Source organism: Ovis aries, chromosome 12, assembly GCF_016772045.2.
Source record: "Ovis aries strain OAR_USU_Benz2616 breed Rambouillet chromosome 12, ARS-UI_Ramb_v3.0, whole genome shotgun sequence".
In the NCBI taxonomy this organism is placed as follows: Eukaryota; Metazoa; Chordata; class Mammalia; order Artiodactyla; family Bovidae; genus Ovis; species Ovis aries.
Genome location: NC_056065.1, coordinates 75609696 through 75629148, shown reverse-complemented (window position 1 = coordinate 75629148; position 19453 = coordinate 75609696). Strand labels below are relative to the sequence as shown.

Genomic DNA, 19453 nt, shown 5'->3' with positions numbered 1-19453 from the left:
CACTTGATTCATCCACTTTTGAAAGACATATCCAATGATTCTAAGATTTATCCATGCTTACTATGAGTCTGTGTAAGACAGGCCTGAAGATCCGACCTTTAGTCTTGCAAAGCAGCAAATGATGAATAGTTAGAAATTTACCTAAATCAGAGGCAAGATAACTGAGAATTCTGTGTACCAGACTGAGCGATTACACTCATCATGAAGGCTGCTTAATGAGTAACTGGGAGCGAATAGAACAGAGCTGTCCTGGAGAATGGGGGCAGTTTATGGCAATGAGGGGAGATGTGACCAGCCAAGTACATGCATCAGTTCAGTTCAGTTCGGTTCACTTCAGTTCAGTTGCTCAGTCATGACCGACTCTTTGAAACCCCATGAACTGCAGCATGTCAGGCCTCCCTGTCCATCACCAACTCCCGGAGTTCACTCAAACTCATGTCCATTTAGTCAGTGATGCCATCCAACCATCTTATCCTCTGCCATCCCCTTCTCCTCCCACCTTCAATCTTTCCCAGCATCAGGATTTTTTCAAATGAGTCAGTTCTTCGAATCAGGTGGCCAAAGTATTGGAGCTTCAGCTTCAGCATCTGTCCTTCCAATGAATATTTAGGACTGATCTCTTTTAGGATGGACTGGTTGGATCTCCTTGCTGTCCAAGGGACTCTCAAGAGTCTTCTCCAACACCACAGTTCAAAAGCATCAATTCTTCCACACTCAGCTTTCTTAATAGTCCAACTCTCACATCCATACATGACTACTGGAAAAATCATAGTCTTGAGTAGATGGACCTGGGTTGGCAAAGTAATGTCTCTGCTTTTTATTATGCTGTGCTGTCTAGGTTGGTCATAGCTTTTCTTCCAAGGAGTAGTAAAGTGAAGTCTCTCAGTCGTGTTCAACTTTGCGACCCCATGGACTATAGCCCATCCTGCTCTTCCATCCATGGAATTTTCCAGGCAAGAGTACTGGAGTGGGTTGCCATTTCCTTCTCCAGGGATCTTCCTGACCCAGGGATGGAACCTAGGTCTCCCACATTGCAGGCAGACACTTTACCATCTGAGCCACTAGGGAAGCCCTAAGGAGTAAGCATCTTTTAATTTCATGACTGCAGTCAACATCTGCAGTGATTGTGGACCCCCCAAAAAATAAAGTCTCTCACTGTTTCCATTGTTTCCCCATCTCTTTGCCATGAAGTGATGGGGCCAGATGCCATGATCTTAGTCTTCTGAATGCTGAGTTTTAAGCCAACATTTTCACTCTCCTCTTTCACTTTCATCAAAAGGCTCTTCAGTTCTTTTTCACTTTCTGCCATAAGGGTGGTGTCATCTGCATATCTGAGGTTATTGATATTTCTCCCAGCAATCTTGATTCCAGCTTGCGCTTCTTCCAGCCCAGCATTTCTCATGATGTACTCCGCATATAAGTTAAACAAGCAGGGTGACAGTACACAGCCTTGACATACTCCTTTCCCAATTTGGAACCAGTGTGTTGTTCCATGTCCAGTTCTAACTGTTGCTTCCTGACCTGAATACAGATTTCTCAGGAGGCAGGTCAGGTGGTCTGGTGTTCCCATCTCTTTCAGAATTTTCCACAGTTTATTGTGATCCACACAGTCAAAGGCTTTGGCATAGTTAATAAAGCAGAAGTAGATGTTTCTCTGGAAGGCTCTTGTTTTCTTGATGATCCAGCTGATGTTGGCAATTTGATCTCTGGTTCTCTGCCTTTTCTAAATTCAGCTTGAGCATCTGGAAGTTCACAGTTCACATACTGTTGAAGCCTGGCTTGGAGAATTTTGAGCATTACTTTGCTAGCATCTGAGATGAGTACAACTGTGCAGTAGTTTGAGCATTCTTGGGCATTACCTTTCTTTGGGATTAGAATGAAAACTGACCTTTTCCAGTTCTGTGGCCAATGCTGAGTTTTCCAAATTTGCTGGCATATTGAGTGTAGCACTTTCATAGCATCATCTTTTAGTGTTTGAAATAGCTCAACTGGAATTCCATCACCTCCACTAGCTTTGCTTGTAGTGATGCTTCCTAAGGCCTACCTGACTTTGCACTCCAGGATGTCTGGCTCTAGTTGAATGATCACACCATCATGGTTATCTGGGTCATGAAGGTCTTTTTGTATAGTTCTGTGTATTCTTGCCACCTGTTAGTATCTTCTGCTTTTGTTAGGTCCATACCATTTCTGTCCTTTATAGTGCCCATCTTTGCATGAAATATTCCCTTGGTAATTCTAATTTTCTTGAAGAGATCTCTAGTCTTTCCCATTCTATTATTTTCCTCTATTTCTTTGCATTTATTACTGAGGGATGCTTTCTTATCTCTCCTTGCTATTCTTTGGAACTTTGCATTCAATGGGTATATCTTTCCTTTTCTCCTTTGCCTTTAGCATCTCTTCTTTTCTCAGCTATTTGTAAGGCCTCCTCAGACAGCCTTTTTGTCTTTTTGCATTTCTTTTTCTTGGGGATGGTCTTGATCCCTGCCTCCTGTACAATATCACGAACCTCCATAGTTCTGCAGGCACTCTATCAGATCTAATCCCTTGAATTTATTTCTCACTTCCACTGTATAATTGTAAGGGATTTGATTTAGGTCGTACCTGAAAGGTCTAGGGGTTTCCCCTACTTTCTTCAATTTAAGTCTGAATTTGGCAGTAAGGAGTTCATGGTCTGAGCCACAGTCAGCTTCCAGTCTTGTGTTTGCTGACTGTATAGAGCTTCCCCATTTTTGGCTGCAAATAATATAATCAACCTGATTTCGATATTGACCATCTGGTGATGTCCACGTGTAGAGTCTTCTCTTGTGTTGTCGAAGAGGGTGTTTGCTATGACCAGTGCGTTCACTTGCCAAAACTCTGTTAGCCTTTGCCCTCCTTCATTCTGTACTCCAAGGTCAAATATGCCTGTTACTCCAGGTATCTCTTGACTTCCTACTTTTGCATTACAGTCCCCTATGATGAAAAGGACATCTTTTTTTGGTGTTTGTTCCAGAAGTTCTTGTAGGTCTTCATAGAATGGTTCAACTTCAGCTTCTTTGGCATTAGTGATCGGGGCATAGACTTGGATTACTGTCATATGAATGGTTTGTCTTGGAAACCAACAGAGATCATTCTGTCATTTTTGAGATTGCACCCAAGCACTGCATTTTCGACTCTTTTGTTGACTATGAGGGCTACTCCATTTCTTCTAAAGGAGTCTTAGAACAATGTGTAAACAGAGTGTGTGTGTATACATATACATATATATATATATATATCATTAATGTAGATTTGCCTAGAGAACAATGATCTTTTCCATGGTCAATATTTTGCTCATATTAACTACTTAATAAATATTTGTTGAAATGTTTGTCAATTTCAGCAAATTCTTAATATTCACCCTTAATGGTGGCTTGGTGATAAAGAATCTGCCTGCAATGTAGGAGACATGGGTTCAATCCCTGGGTCAGGAAGATCCCCAGGGAAGGGAATGGCCATCCATTCCAGTATTCTTGCTTGGAAAATCCCAAGAACAGAAAAGCCTGGTGGGCTACAGTCATGGGGCTGCAAAAGAGTCAGACATGATTCAGCGGCTAAACAACAACAATAGTTATTAAAATAAATTTGTTTGAGATTGCCCTCTGGAAGTTGGAAAGAGAGGAAAAGTGAAACAGACCACACTATTTGTTTTAAATATCCTGTTTTAATATATCCTGAGTCCAATCACATCAGGCTTAGTCATATGACCTGCCTTGATGAATTAACTATGACGTGGTTCTAGCACCGCTCTTTCCCTCTGCTGTAGAAACACCCATTCTAAAGGGACTCTCTTTCTGGCCTCTGCCCAGATGAGGACACATGAAGCAGAGCTTCAGTGAGCCTGCCCCAAGACGTGATGAGGAACAAAATAGAAACTTTTGTTGTTGTAAACTGATGTTGAGTTTGATCGTTACAATATAAATCTCATGAAGGCTACCTCATATAGGGTGAGGCTACTATAAAACACTTGGTATATATTTCTGTATTTGTGCTAGTACCATACTGTTTTGATTATCATCTGAAATCAGGGAGTCTGATTCCTCCAGTTCTTTTCCAAAGACCCCGATTTGTGTTTCTGTACAAATCGTAAAATTTTTAGTTCAAATTCTGTGGAAAATGCTACTAAACAGGATAGAAAGTTCAGGGAGAAACCCACACACCTGTGGTCGCCTAAGCGACGGCAAAGCAAAGACAGTCTCTTTAATAGCGGTGCTGGGAAAACTGGACAGCTGCATGTAAAAGAGTGAAATTACTACATTCTCTAACACCATACACAAAAATAAACTCAAAATGGATTAAAGGCCTAAACATAAGACTGGATACTGAAAAATTCTTAGAGGAAAACATAGGCAGAATACCGACATAAATCACAAGATCTTTTTTGATCTACCTTCAAGTATGATTAAAATAAAAACAAAAATAAACAAATGGGACCTGATGAAACTTAAAAGATTTCACACAGCAAAGGAAATCATTAACAAAAGGAACAACTCATAGAATGGGAGAAAATATTTGCAAATGAGGTGACTGACATAGGATTAATCCCCCAAATACAGAAACAATTAATGCAGCCCCACAATAAAAAACAAAAACTCCAAACAGCCCAATCAATAAATTGGCAGAATATCTAAATAGACATTTCTCTGAAGAAGACATATAGTTGGCCAAGAGGCACATTAAAAGATGCTCAAAATCACTATTAGAGAAATGTAAATCAAAACTTCACTGGTATAAATGTAAGTCAGAACTTCCGAGTTGCAGGCAGATTCTTTACGGACTCCATGAGAGACCTGGGTTCGATCCCCCATTTGGGAAGATCGCCTGGAGGAGGACAAGGCGATCACTCCAGGATTCTTGCCTAGAGAATCCCATGGACAGAGGAGCCTGGTGGGCGGCAGTCCATGGGGTCACAAAGAGTCGGGCATGACTAAGCAACTAAAAACACGCAAATCAAAACTACAATGAGGTATTACTTCACATCAAAAGGCCATCATCAAAAAAATCTACAAAAAATAAATGCTGGAGAGGGTGTGGAGAGAAGAGAACCCTCCTACACTGTAAGTGGGAATGTTAATTGGCATAGCCATGATGGAGAACAGTAGGGACATTCCTTTAAAAACTAAAAACAGAGGGATGATACAGGGAACCAGTCCTGGGCATATCCAGAGAAAACCATGATTCAAAAGGACACAGGTACCCCGGTGTTCATTTCAGAACTATTTACCATAGCCAAGACATGGAAGCAACCTAAATGCCCATTGACAGATGAATGGATAAAGATGTGGTACACACATACAATGGAATATCTCTCAGCCACAACAAAAGGCGTGATAATGCCACTTACAGCAACATGAATAGACCCAGAGATTGTCATGCTGAGTGAAGTACGTCTGACAGAGAAAGACACAGATCAGTGATATTGCTTATAGGTGGAATCCTTAGAAAAAATGCTGCAAATGAATCTATTTACATAAAACAGAAATTGAGTCACAAATGTAGAAAAAAATAAAAAACTTATGGATGCCAAGAGGAGAAAGATGGGGAGAGATAAATTAGGGGTTGGGGATGATATATACATACTACTATACATGAAAGATAACTAATAAGAACATACTATATAGCAGAGGGAATTGTATTCAATACTCTGTAATTACCTATGTGGGAATGGAATCTAAAACAAGAGTGGATAATGTATAGGTATAACCGATTCCCAGTGCTGTACAGCAGAAACTAACAACATTGTAAATCAACTATACTCCAATAAAAATAATAACTAAAAAGATAAAAACACTATTGATCCAAGCCTATGATTCCATTACTTAGAATAATCATGGAATCAAAAATGTAGATCTCACAGGAATCTGGTAATTATATATCACCCCCCTCATTCTACGAATGAGAAATCAGAGAGTGTAAATGGTGTATTTACGGATGTGCAATTAACCAACGTTGGCCAGGGCCCAAATTTGAATATCCTGACTCTACTTATTTAAAAATTGACGCTGAATATATAAATATTTGTTCTTCAACTACATTAAAAGGAAGAATCACTAAAATTATAGACAGGTATGAAATCAGAATAATGAATTCCTTGTATAAAGAAGTTATTGCTGCTAACTCACAACTGGCTTTCCAATAGCACTGCTTTATTTGCTAAGTGCTATTTCCATTTTCTCTCTTTGTGTTCAAAGCAACAAATGTGAGGCCAGCTGATTAGACTGACCAGTACTTGTATCCACTCGGTCTCTGTGGGAAGCAAACAGAATCATACAGATTGGACCACAAACCCAGCCTCATTAGCACTCTGCTCTCGCCAATTTGCCTAATTTTAAGAATCAAAGAATTTTGGATTTAGAGAAAAGAATCATTCATTTGGCAATTATCAGGATAATTATGTGAAGAACCAAAAAGACCCCAGGAAGGTTAATCTAGGTTACATATGAGTGAGTCTCATTTCTGCAGATATTAGTTATGGGGGTGGATAGCAGTTGCAACTATAAACATTTTTAATTTGGAAAACTTTTAAAGGCGAAATGGATACTCAGTTATCTAGCACTCATTAATAAAAAACAACCCTGATTTGTAGCGTTTGCCAATTTCCCTGATGCCAGTTACTTCCATCATTGCTCATTGAAGCCAACAGTTTAATAACTCTCTTGCAAAATTCCTGAATGTCTGCCTCTTGGCTTTCGTGAGTTGGTATGAAGCTTGGAACCTGACAGACCTGGGATTAAATCTCAGTTATCACTTTGTAGTTGTCTTTTAAGTATATCACATAAGCTATCATGATCTTAGGTGTCTTAATAATAGCTACTTGGTAGGATTCGAGGTATGGATAACAAACCCATGATACCTCTTCTACTTGGCTCTTGTCTTGCTTAAACTGCTCCAGCAACACTGCTCACCTCGTGACGCCTCTAAAGCTCTGGGCACGCTCCTCCTCGGGACTAAGAGCTGCTGTTTTCTTGCCAAAATGGTTTTCACCCACATAGCTTCATGGCTCACTTGTTCTGTTGCTTTTCTCCAAAGCACTATTGGCAGCTTAAAATTACATATTGTACTTGTGTTTTGTATATCCCACCAAATTTAAATATAAACACATTAGCAAGGATAGTGGTCTTCTTGTTCACAACTGTAAAATGAGCAGTAGCAAACGTGTAGACATTAAATACCTGTTGAATAAAGGAGTCAATGAAGAAATGATTGAATAGTGAACATTTAAATATTTATCATCCTAACCAACCACGGTCTGTTTAGACAAAGCTATGGTTTTTCCAGTAGTCATGTATGGATGTGAGAGTTGGAACATAAAGAAAGCTGAGCACCAAAGAACTGATCCAACCAGTCCATCCTAAAGGAAATCAGTCCTGAATATTCATTGGAAGGACTGATGCTGAAGCTGAAACTTCAATACTTTGGCCACCTAATGAGAAGAACCTGACTCATTGGAAAAGACCCTGATGCTGGGAAAGATTGAGGGCAGGAGGATAAGGGGGTGACAGAGGATGAGATGGTTGGATGGCATGACGGACTCAATGGACATGAGTTTGAGCAAGCTCCGGGAGTTGGTGATGGACAGGGAAGCCTGGCCTGCTACAGTCCATGGGGTCACAACGAGTGGGACACGACTGAGCCACTGAACTGAACTCCACTCAGCTGAATCATCCTGTTCTCTGGTGTCCCAGACGGTAAAGAATCCACCGGCAATGCAGCAGACCTAGGTTCAGTTTCTGGATTGAAAAGATCCCCTGGAGAAGGGAAGGGTTACCAATTCCAGTATTCTTGCCTGGAGAATTCCATGCAAGAGGAACCCAGCGGGTCACAAAGAGTCAGACACGACTGAATGACTGACTAACACACACATCTCCAGGCTAGGGATAACTAGTCTTACCTTCATTTCCCTACAGAGCCAATAAGCTTTTTGCTTCAGCTAAAACATTTCAGCTCTGAATAGTCAAGCTCATTTCTACCGCTATGCCTTTTCTTATTTTTCAGTCCCATACTGTTATTATCCTAAGTACACTGGTTTGAGTTCTCCGTGCAGTAGAACTTTTCTGAGAGCAAAGAGAAGGCTGGGAATATATGACAACACGCCTAACACATTGCTGGAAAACTCTGGAGGAGTCACTGCTTTTTATTAAATTGGGAAGAAAACTCTGTAAGATTGATAAAGGGTGTTAACAGTATCAGCAAATAGGACCTGGTTCTAGATGACTGAGTCCATTCCTTCCTCAGATTTCACTGTTACGGCAAAATCATGAAGTCCTGGTACTTGTGCCCTGTGTACTTTATAAGGCCTTTGGGAATGCACTCGCATTAAGATATGGTCATTAGGATGGGCCCTAACCCAATGTGCCTGATGTCCTTGTAAGAGGGACAGAAGAGACACAGACAGACGCAGGGCCCACACCATGTAATCACAGAGGCGGAGCGTGGAGTGATGCAGCTGCAGAACAAGGAACGCCAGGGCTTGAGGATCACCACCACCAGATGCTGGGAAGAGACGCGGAGGATTTGACCCAGAGTCTCGGAGGGAGCAGAGGCCCGGCTGACACCCCTGACTTGAAACTTCCAGCCTCTAGAACCAGGAGAGAATGGATTTCTGGCTGAGCTGCACAGTTTCTGGCACTTGGCTACAGCTTACTTAGGAAACTAAGACCATTGCCCAAGATTGGAAACAGCCAAGATGACCTCTAATAGGTGAATAAACAAAATGTGGTACATCAACATAATGGGATATTATCCAGGGATAAAAAGAAATGAGGTATTCAAGTCACAGAACATCATGGAGAACCCTTCAATGAATATAGCTACTTGAAAGCAGCTAGTCTGAAAAGGCTACACATTTTATGTTTCCGATTATATACCATCCTGTAAAAGACGAAACTATAGAGACAGTAAGATCCCCTGGAGAAGGGAACGGCAACCCACTCCTGTATTCTTGCCTAGAGAATCCTATGGACAGAGGAGCCTGGCGGGCTACAGTCTATGGGGTCACAAAGAATAGGATATGACTGAAGCGACATAGCAGCCACGCACACAGGAACAGTAAAATGATCAGAGACTGCCCGGAGGGCGAGAGCAGAAAAGGAGGGTGAGAAAGGGGACTTACAGAGTAGTAAAACTGTTCTGTATTATGTTGCAATGGAGCATTTAAAAACCTAGAGAACTGTAGAGCAAGAAGAGTGAACTCTATTGTATGCAAAGATCCCAGGAAGGAATGTTGATCAGAACACAAAAGAAATGTATAAAACAATCACACAGAAGGGGATGGGGAAAAGGTGCTATCCAAAGGAAACACGCAAGGCTTCCCAGATGGCTCAGTTATAAAGAATCCGCCTCTCAATGCAGGGGCCGCACATGACCACAGGTTCAATCCCCAGGTTGGGAAGAGCTCCTGGAGTAGGAAATGGCAACTCACTCCAGCATTCTTTCCTGGAAGATCCCATGGACAGAGGAGCCTGGTGGGCTATAGTCTGTGATTACAAAGAGCTGGACACTACTGAGCACGCACACAAGGAAACAAGCAAGTGTCAAAATAAAAACAGAAACCAACTCATTTTAAAGCGATTAACCTCCAATTAAAATGTTTTTTTAAAAAAGAATAAAGGCAAAAGGAAAGTCACATAAGTAGTACACCCAAATTGATAAAGATATTTCTACAGGATTGTGGGTTGAAAATTTGACATTGGTAGTGTGTGTGTTAGTCCCTCAGTTGTGTCCAACTCTTTGTGACCCCAAGGACTATTAACCCAGCGGGCTACTCTGTGCATGGGGTTCTCCAGGCAAGAATACTGGAGTGGGTTGCAATTTCCTTCTCCAGGGATCTTTCTGACCCAGGGATCAAACCTGGGTCTCCCGCATTGGCAGGCAGATTCTTTACCATCTGAGCTACCAGGGAAGCATTATATAACTTATAAACTCTTTAAGTTATGTTTACTGAATTTAAACAAGTAAATGAATGGGAGATGGCAGGTTTCTCACTGTTAGAGTTGGAATTTATAGACAAGCAAGGAGAAGAAGCTAGAATAATCCATGTGGTAATGAAGTTAGAGGTATCAACATAAACTCAAGTTTAGCTTAATATATGTACCAATGTACATATAGATACATGTATCAGTTCAGTTCAGTTGCTCAGTCATGTCCGACTTTCTGCAACCCCATGTACTGCAGCACACCAGGCCTTCCTGTCCATCACCAACTTGTAGAGTTTACCCAAACTCATATCCACTGAGTCAGTGATGCCATCCAACCATCTCATCCTCTGTCGTCTCCTTCTCTTCCCACCTTCAATCTTTCCCAGCATCAGGGTCTTTTCCAGTGAATCAGTTCTTCGCATCAGGTGGCCAAAGTATTGGAGTTTCAGCTTCAGCATCAGTCCTTCTAATGAATATTCAGAACTGATTTCCTTTAGGATGGACTGGTTGGATCTCCTTCCAGTCCAAGGGACTCTCAAGAGTCTTTTCCAACACAACAGTTCAAAAGCATCAATCATTTGGCACTCAGCTTTCTTTATGGTCCAAGTCTCACATCCATACATGACTTGGAAAACCATAGCTTTGACTAGATGGACCTTGGTTGGCAAAGTAATGGCTCTGTCTTTTAATATGCTGTCTAGGTTGGTCATAGCTTTTCTTCCAAAGAACAAGTGTCTTTTAATTTCATGGCTGCAGTCACCATCTGCAGTGATTTTGGAGCCAAAGAAAATAAAGTCTGTCACTGTTTCCCATCTATTTGCTATGAAGCGATGGGACCGGATGCCATGATCTTACTTTTCTGAATGTTCAGTTTTCAGCCAGCTTTTTCACTCTCTTTCACTCTCATCTAGACACATGTACAGAAATGTGTGCACAAACACACGTTTCCATGCTCTGTCAGCTGAGATGGCCTAAAAGAGATGACACCCCACTGGCGCCATGCACACCTGGTGCTGTGTGCTCGGTTGCTCAGTCCTGTCCAACTCTTCAAGACCCAGTGGACTGTACGCCTGCCACACTCCTCTGTCCTTGGGATTTTCAGTCAAGAATACGGGAGTGGGTTGCCATTTCCTTCCCAAAGAGATCTTCCTGACCCAGGGATCGAACACACGTCCCCTGTGTCTGCTGCACTGCAGGCTGATTCTTTAACCACGGAGCCATCAGGGAGGCCCACACACACCTTACATTCCGATAACTGGTTTCTATTGCCATTATTGCCACACTCTAGTGAAAACAAGCCGGGGCTCATGGGAGCAGTGACCTGCGGTGGGGATGGGACAGGAGACACGGCAGACAAGTCTGGAGCATCTTGTAGAGACAGAAAGTCAGGAAGGAAAGCGCCTCACGTCGACGGGGAGGGTGATAAAAGAGGACAGGCACCAAGTGAAGGAGCTCCCAGTGCCCAAGCTGGAGCAACTTGAGTACTAAAGGAGTAGAATAGTATCAGATTATAACCCAGGGAACAAAACAGATATCCATGACTCTAAGGTGACATAAATACTTGCAGAAACTAATAAACAGTGGAGAAAAGCCAAATCTCCCAGGCAGAGGAATCCCAAGTAACTTATATAGATGCTCTGCTTCTCTCCAAGGGGAGCATAATTCTCCCTTCCTTAGTCCTGGGCAGCGTATAGTGACTTCCTTCCCAAGAAGAAAATACAGGAAGGGAAAAAGTAAGTTTACAGTGGAGAATCCTGACCAACACCACATCCCAGGTGATTAAGGTCAACATCAGAAGTCATAAATCATGTGACTGTCCATATCCTTGGTGTGATACCTTGAGAATGACATCTTACCTCTGTGGTTTTCCTCCCAGTGAGCCGTAACTCCAGTCTTACCATGAGGAAAACATCCAACAAATTCCAGTGTTGGAGGATCCCATAAAATATTTAAACTATACTCCTCAAAATTGTCAGTGTCATCAAAAACAAGACCAGGGGACCTGCCACAGACAAAGAGAGCCTAAGGACAGCACTTAGGTACTAAACCAAATGCAACATGGTATCCAAGCAGAATCCCGGAATAGGAAAAATGCTGGGTAAAAATCCAAGAAAATCTGAACAAACTACTGACTTTAGTTAATAATAATGTATCCATATTGGCTCATTAATTGTAACAAAGCTACCATACTGATGTAAGATATTAAGATTAGAGGGGACCCTCCTGTACCAACCTCTCAATTTTTCTGTAAATCTAAAATTTGTTCTAAAATAATAAAGGCCATTATAAAAAATAAAACCATGTAAGAGTTTTAAAATACTGCCAACATCTCATGAGGAAGGAAGATATTCATCCAGAAATGCTATAAAATTTCCATTATTCATTTACTCATTTAGTAACTATTCTCTGAGTAACCACCCTGAGATAGATACCACCTGCTCACTGACTAAGGATACGTCAGTTAGCAAAACACCCATGGTTCCTGCAGCCATGTCTTAGCAACCTCATAGGTAAAACAGAATTCAACAGAAAAATAATATTTTCAAATTTTGGTACATAATATAGAAAAGAAATGAAAATTATAATATAAGGATATAGAGAGAAATTTAATGTAAACAGAGATAGTATGAACGGGGACAAACGACACTCTCATTTTCATTTTCTAAAAGGAGAAAACTGGGCTTCTAGAGATTTCCAATAAATCTGCAGCAAAATTTTAAAAAACCCTGATTGTTCTTGTCCTCTTTAATTTCAAAATTTGATATCATAATACCATTAATGGTAATTTTTGAAGGTCAGCAATAATAAAAAAGAATGCAATTCTCCTAAAAAATCCAATTCGCCTAAAACAGACATCAAAAATTACACACTAAAATTAATTCTGCTGCATAATTCAGAAACAGTGAATAACCTTCATGAAGTGGAGACTTTTACCGTACGTTGATGAGATAACTGTTTAATTTATGAAGAAGCAAAGATACCTTTTCTCACTCTGTAATTCTGTAAGCACTTTACAGCATGCTTCTGCAAAGATGTTAACTGGCATGGTGAACAGAAAAGCTTCACGTGTTTCTACACTTGTAAGTATTAAAGATGAGTGGGTAATTACTCCCTAATGAATAACGTCGCTAGCGATACTGGTGGCTCAGATGGTAAAGAACCTGCCTGTGGTGCAGGAGACAGGTTTGACCCCTGGGTCGGGAAGATCCCCTGGAGAAGGGAATGGCAACCCACTCCAGTATTCTTGCCTAGAGAATTCCATGGACAGAGGAACCTGGTGGCTACAGTCCATGGGGTCACAGAGAGTTGGACATAACTGAACGACTAGACTAATGAATAACATCAACCTTCTCTAACCTATTGAGCAAACTCAATTATTTCTTGATAACAGCCACCAGGGTGATTATGATTGAATAAATCTGATCATATTTTATCTTTATAGATTCTATTTGTTCTGTATACTTCAGGTAGATTGAAAAGAAAGCATTCTTTAAAATGCTTCTTCCCTTCTCCAGGGGATCTTCCCACCCAGGGATCAAACCCAGGTCTCCAATATTGCAGGCAGATTCTTTACCAACTGAGCTACCAGGGAAGCCCTTCTTTAACAATTCAAATTCATCTACTTAATCATTGCTGATGGGTTCCAGAAGATAGGATGGCATCCCAAAGTCTTTGAAGTTATTCAAATAAATTTAATAATTGTTTTGTCAAAGCACATTTCTCTTATACACTGTTAAATATGACCACACTTTGAATACTGGTTAAAACAATTTTAAGTTAAACTAGATGTTGAATCTACATTGACAATATTCAATTTAGATCCAAATGCCTGAAAGACTCAAGAAAGATAGCTATAAATGACCTTCCTAAAGCACAGTAGCTCTAATATGGTAGTTTCTTTTCATGTGTCAAGGTCACAAAGAAAGTCATTATAAGGTGCTCTCATTATTTAAAATACTGTGAACCATAAGAAAATCTCACGCCAATAAAATTCTCCCTTGGGTTTCCCTGGTGGCTCAGTGGAAAACCATCTGCCTGCCAATGCTAGAGACACGGATTAGATCCCCAGTCCAGGGACGTCCCACACGCCACAGGGCAGCTAAGCCCCTGCGCCACGACTACTGAGCCTGCACTCTAGAGCCCCCGAGTTGCAGCCACTGGTCCCAGGAGCACCCTAAAGCCTGTGCTCCACAACAAAAGAAGCCACCGCAATGAGAAATCTTCACACCGCAGCTGGGCTTCCCCTGTGGCTCAGCTGGTCAAGAACCCGCCTGCCATGCGGGAGACCTGGGTTCGATCCTGGGTTGGAAGATCCCCGGAGAAGGGAAAGGCTACCCACTCCAGTATTCTGGCCTGCAGAATTTCATGGACTATACCCAAGGGGTAACACTCACAGAGTTGGACACTACTGAGGGACTTTCACTTCACTTCACTTCCCACTCACAGCTAGAGAAAAAGCCTGCACAGCAACAAAGACCAGCACAGCCAAGAAGTAAATAAATAAAACTATTAAAATTCTCTCTTAATACATCACAAGCAGAAAACTTCCTGATGGCTCAGCTGGTAAAGAATCCACCCACAATGCAGAATACCTGGGTTCGATACCTGGGTTGGGAGATCTCTTGGAGAAGGGAAAGGCTGCCCACCCCAGTATTCTGGCCTGGTTACAAACAGTCAGACACGACTGAGTGACTTTCACTTTCACATTAAAATTCTCTCTTAATACATCAAAGCAGAAAACAATAGTTCTTCTTGAGTTATTAAAATGCAATGTAGGTTATGTACAATAACCAGAGAAGGCAATGGCACCCCACTCCAGTACTCTTGCCTGGAAAATCCCATGGATGGAGGAGCCTGGCGGGCTGCAGTCCATGGGGTCGCTAGGAGTCAGACACGACTGACCGACTTCACTTTCACTTTTCACTTTCATGCATTGGAGAAGGCAATGGCAACCCACTTCAGTGTTCTTGCCTGGAGAATCCCAGGGACGGGGGAGCCTAGTGGGTTGCTGTCTATGGTGTCGCACAGAGTCAGACACGACTGAAGCGACTTAGCAACAGCATGGACAATAACCAGTTTTGTAAAACTACGGAACAGATAGGAAAACAACTGGCAGAGTGTAACCGCAAATTCATCGCAGCTCTGAGTAAAGGGGAGGGTCTCTCTGCACAGAAGAGGAAGGGAGTGTCCCTTCCTGTACTCTGCTCTGAGACTCCTCATGTCCACGTCCTCATCCAGAAGGAAACGGAATTGTAGGACACTGCACGGTCAACAGAAAGAGCACACCCCTGGAAGGACAGGGAGGCACCACTTCCATGAAAGAAAATACAGCATGGAACCAAAGGTGACTCTTCCCTCTTTATTTAAAAGAATGTATTTCATTTTGCATTTCAAAAACTTTTTGTTTCAAAAGTTCAAGAGGAAAAAAACATTGATTCAATAAATTCATTTGATCCAAATAACCAAAATTTTCTCTATGTTTCTATGATGCTCTGAGCAACGTGCTAACCTCCCTTCCCCTCACCACCGCCCCCGGCTCCCCACACTGCTGCTGCATTTTCCCTTCAGGAGAGTCAGTACACAAGCTGGGAGCACAGCAGCCAGAGTCAGACCTCTCGGCCCTAGTCCCAGGTCCGTCACCCACGGCAGCGTGGCCTCAGGAAAGCAAATAACCTCTGTGTGCGCCACTGCTGCTTCAGCTGTAAGGCCACTGATAAGCTCTACTTGATAATGTGGTCATGTGTGTCATATGGAGAAAACGCTCATAAAACTCGAATTACTTATATTGTTTCTCCTAAACAATCTCTTCGAGGAGAGAGACACTTATGTCTTACAATTCTGATGATTAAAGTTCCCAGGAAAGATGGATTGTGCAGTGCAGAACTTGTGATCGCCTGTGTTTGAAACAGAGAGCTTGTTGACAGTACATTCACAGGACCCACCCAGGCATATGAATTATCAGGGGCTGTACTTGAGAGGTGGCATCTTAAACATTCCAGCTCTCTGTTGTCTGCCAAAGGCTGAGACACCTGGTGTAGCCTTCTGACTCTATACAGTAGGGATGGTTATAATCATAGCTATCTTATGGGGGAGTTGGGAAGAATTAAATGAAATATAGCACATATAACATATTTAGCAAGGTCAGCAAATGTACTATTATTTTATTAATATGGATGGAATAGAGGATTTGTCACATAAGCAGTCAGAGTGGAAAAGAAGGCTGAGGGTGTGAAAGTTTTCAAGTCGGGGGAAGAAAATGCCTAAACTCAGTATTAGGACCAAGAAGGCAGTATCATCTCTTCTTGAAAGCAAATATATTAACACAGAGTTTGAGAGTTTGCCTGCTTAAAAATTAAAATGAGACTTCAAATTTTTTTAACTGATAAAAGATGTTGTTTTAGAGAATGTATCAAGTAATTCCAAAGTATTTATTTAAAGTCTATCAATAAAATTGCCAATTCAAAGAGACAGAAAACAAATTATGTGTATGTCATTACAGCTACACAGCTGTGAGACCCCTGAAAAAAAGAGATGGTTCTCTAAAAGGTACACACTCATCCCCTTAAAAGCTACGTGCAGCAAACACTAGGAATTATAATAAACCTAACTGGAATGAAAAGTTCTTTGCCATAAAATGTACTGTAAAGTCACCTCATCTTATGTTTTACCTATCTTCTCATTTCTTTTGCTCCATTTCTCCCCCCACTTCTCAACACAAAGCTTCTGTGTCTCGTTTCCTAGCGCATGGGGCCCAGGCGAAGTTTCAAGGAGGATGAGTAACTAAACGACGGCTCTTTTCAACAAGTACACCTCTGGGGAAAAAACAACCCTGAGTGTGTGTGTATGTGTTGCAACTTTCCTGTTCGTTTGGTTTTTCTCCACTCCCTTCAGCTGCCTCAGTTATAGCATCTAGTCCTGTTTCCACCCAGCCTTTGCTACACACTCAGCTGTAAGCCATACCAGTAACAATCTCACTGTAAGCCATACCAGTAACAATCTCAGCTGTAAACCATACAAGTAAAATTCTCAACTGTAAGCCATACCAGTAACAATCTCACTGTAAGTCATACAGTAACAATCTCAGCTGTAAACCAAAGTAACAATCTTGCTGTAAGCCATACCAGTAACAGTCTCAGCTGTAAACCATACAGGTAACAATCTCGCTGTAAGCCATACCAGTAACAGTCTCAGCTGTAAACCATACGAGTAAAATTCTCAACTGTAAGCCATACCAGTAACAATCTCACTGTAAGTCATACAAGTAACAATCTCAGCTGTAAACCAAAGTAACAATCTTGCTGTAAGCCATACCAGTAACAGTCTCAGCTGTAAGTCATACCAGTAACAATCTCGCTGTAAGCCATACAAGTAACAATCTCAGCTGTAAACCATATGAGTAACAATCTCGCTGGTGCAGCCACAGCAGGTGACCCAGATTACAGAACACTGTGCTAATGCCAAGCTGTCTTGTTTAACAGCAGCTGCTCTATGCTTTGCCTTATTGATATTCAGATTCAGCAGACACAAATCACACGGCCCCTTTGAGGAGCATGCACTCTGCTTGCTTCCTTTTGAATGTGTTCAATAGCTACCGTCCTGCATAAACACACAGCTGAGGCCGTTGGTCTCCTCTGATTTTCCAGACTGCCATATATCTGACAAGACTATCCCAGAAAACATTACTCTTGTTTTCATTTGGGGAAGTTGGTGGACTGTGATAGATAAAACAAAGCACATACGATAGAAAGGAAGCCCACTCCTCTCTGGTAAAATAGATGCTTTGAACCATTATCCTTTGGGGAAAATTGAGGTTCTATCCCCTTCATCGTGAGAGCAACTGTTGGAACACAAAGTTCTTTAAAAGTGGAGATACACAGCATTGGGGATAAAATTCTGTATAGCTTATGAGTAAGTTCCTTTTTGACTATATCAAAGTGCCAAATCTATTCTATAAAATCATAATCACAACAAAATAACCTCTCTATGTGGCCATTTCAAACTCGTGCTCACCACTCGAAGGGGTGAAAAAGAACATTATATCTAAATACTTATTGGAAATCATAGAATCTGAAAACCGTTCACACTGGCTGGTCCCACTGATTCAACACTAGATGCTTGCTAGCACCAAATCCTTTTTACTTTTTAAAAAAGCCTTGTATTTTGCAGAACGTGCAACACTACACACTATTCCCATGAAACATTTGCAAGTCAGGAAAAGTGCCAAAAGTTCAATAAATGAAAATACTTACTCTTTATGGAGATGAGCAGTGAGAGACTGAGGCAGAGGAGGAGATGGTGGCTAACTGTCCGTAGCGCCATGATGTCCTGGAGGACATGCCCCGACCCGCTGCTGGTGGTCTGGTCCCTGTCCAGCTCCAGCTCCCAGCCCTGCCTGACTCAGAGAGTAGCCAGCGTCTCAAGAGTCTCACCTGAATGCTATCTCTGCCCCTTCCCCTCCAACAGCTCCCTCACCACAAGGACTCAGATTCCAAGAGCAGCTGAACTTCTTAGCATCTTACTTGCACAGGGGGATGGGGTGATTTTTCAAACCTGGTACAGATTTTTTTCATGCTGGACTGGAGTCATCCCCCTCAAACCATGTGTACTAGTTTCCTTCCATGAACAACTGCCTCCCAAGGGCCTGTTTAATGGTGTCCTAAATCATTCTTAGCAGAGGATTTAATTTCTGATGACTGTCTTGCCACACAGTCGTTATGATCTGGCAACTGTTAAAGGATCACCCTATATTGCTGTATATTTACCTTCATCTTTAGAACACAATTCACAGATACATCAGCTTTTCATAAACATACTCTCACAGCTCAGATTATTGTTACTGATAAAATGGACAGAGATTATTTAGGAGCAGTTTTATCTCAGTAAAGAATCTGCCTGCAATGTAGGAGACCCCGATTCCTGGGTAGGAAGATCCACTAGCGACGGGATAGGCTATCCACTCCACTATTCTTGAGGTTCTCTTGTGGCTCAGCTGGTAAAGAATCTGCCTGCAATGTAGGAGACCTTGGTTCGATCCCTGGGTTAGGAAGATCCTCTGGAGAAGGGAAGATTACCCATTCCAGTATTCTGACCTGGAGAATTCCATGGGCTGTATAGTCCATGGGGTCACAAACAGTTAGACATGACTGAGCAACTTTAACTCAATCACTTTCTACAATAAACCTAGGGCCCACTTCTAATCCTGTTCACGCTATTTATATCTGCTGGGATTTCTTGAATTTTTGCTTTATCATAATGGTTAAATGCAAATATGTTTACTTACTTTTTATATACACTTATGCTATTTGGACTGCAAGGAGACCCAACCAGTCCATTCTAAAGGAGATCAGTCCTGGGTGTTGTTTGGAAGGAATGATGCTAAAGCTGAAACTCTAGTACTTTGGCCACCTCATGCAAAGAGTTGACTCATTGGAAAAGACTCTGATGCTGGGAGGGATTGGGGGCAGGAGGAGAAGGGGACGACAGAGGATGAGATGGCTGGATGGCATCACCGACCTGAT

General features: G+C 41.8%; 1 protein-coding gene across 1 annotated transcript in view; it reads right to left on the bottom strand.

Moving 5' to 3' along the window:
• The window catches only part of CRB1 (crumbs cell polarity complex component 1), a 220518-nt gene extending 202108 nt beyond the window's left edge, over positions 1-18410 (bottom strand). The window contains exon 1 of the mRNA XM_042229290.2: positions 18185-18410. Coding sequence (XP_042085224.1) covers positions 18185-18254 — 70 coding nt within the window. The 5' untranslated portion in view covers positions 18255-18410. The remainder of the gene's footprint in view (positions 1-18184) is intronic.
• Between the last annotated feature and the right edge of the window lie 1043 nt (positions 18411-19453).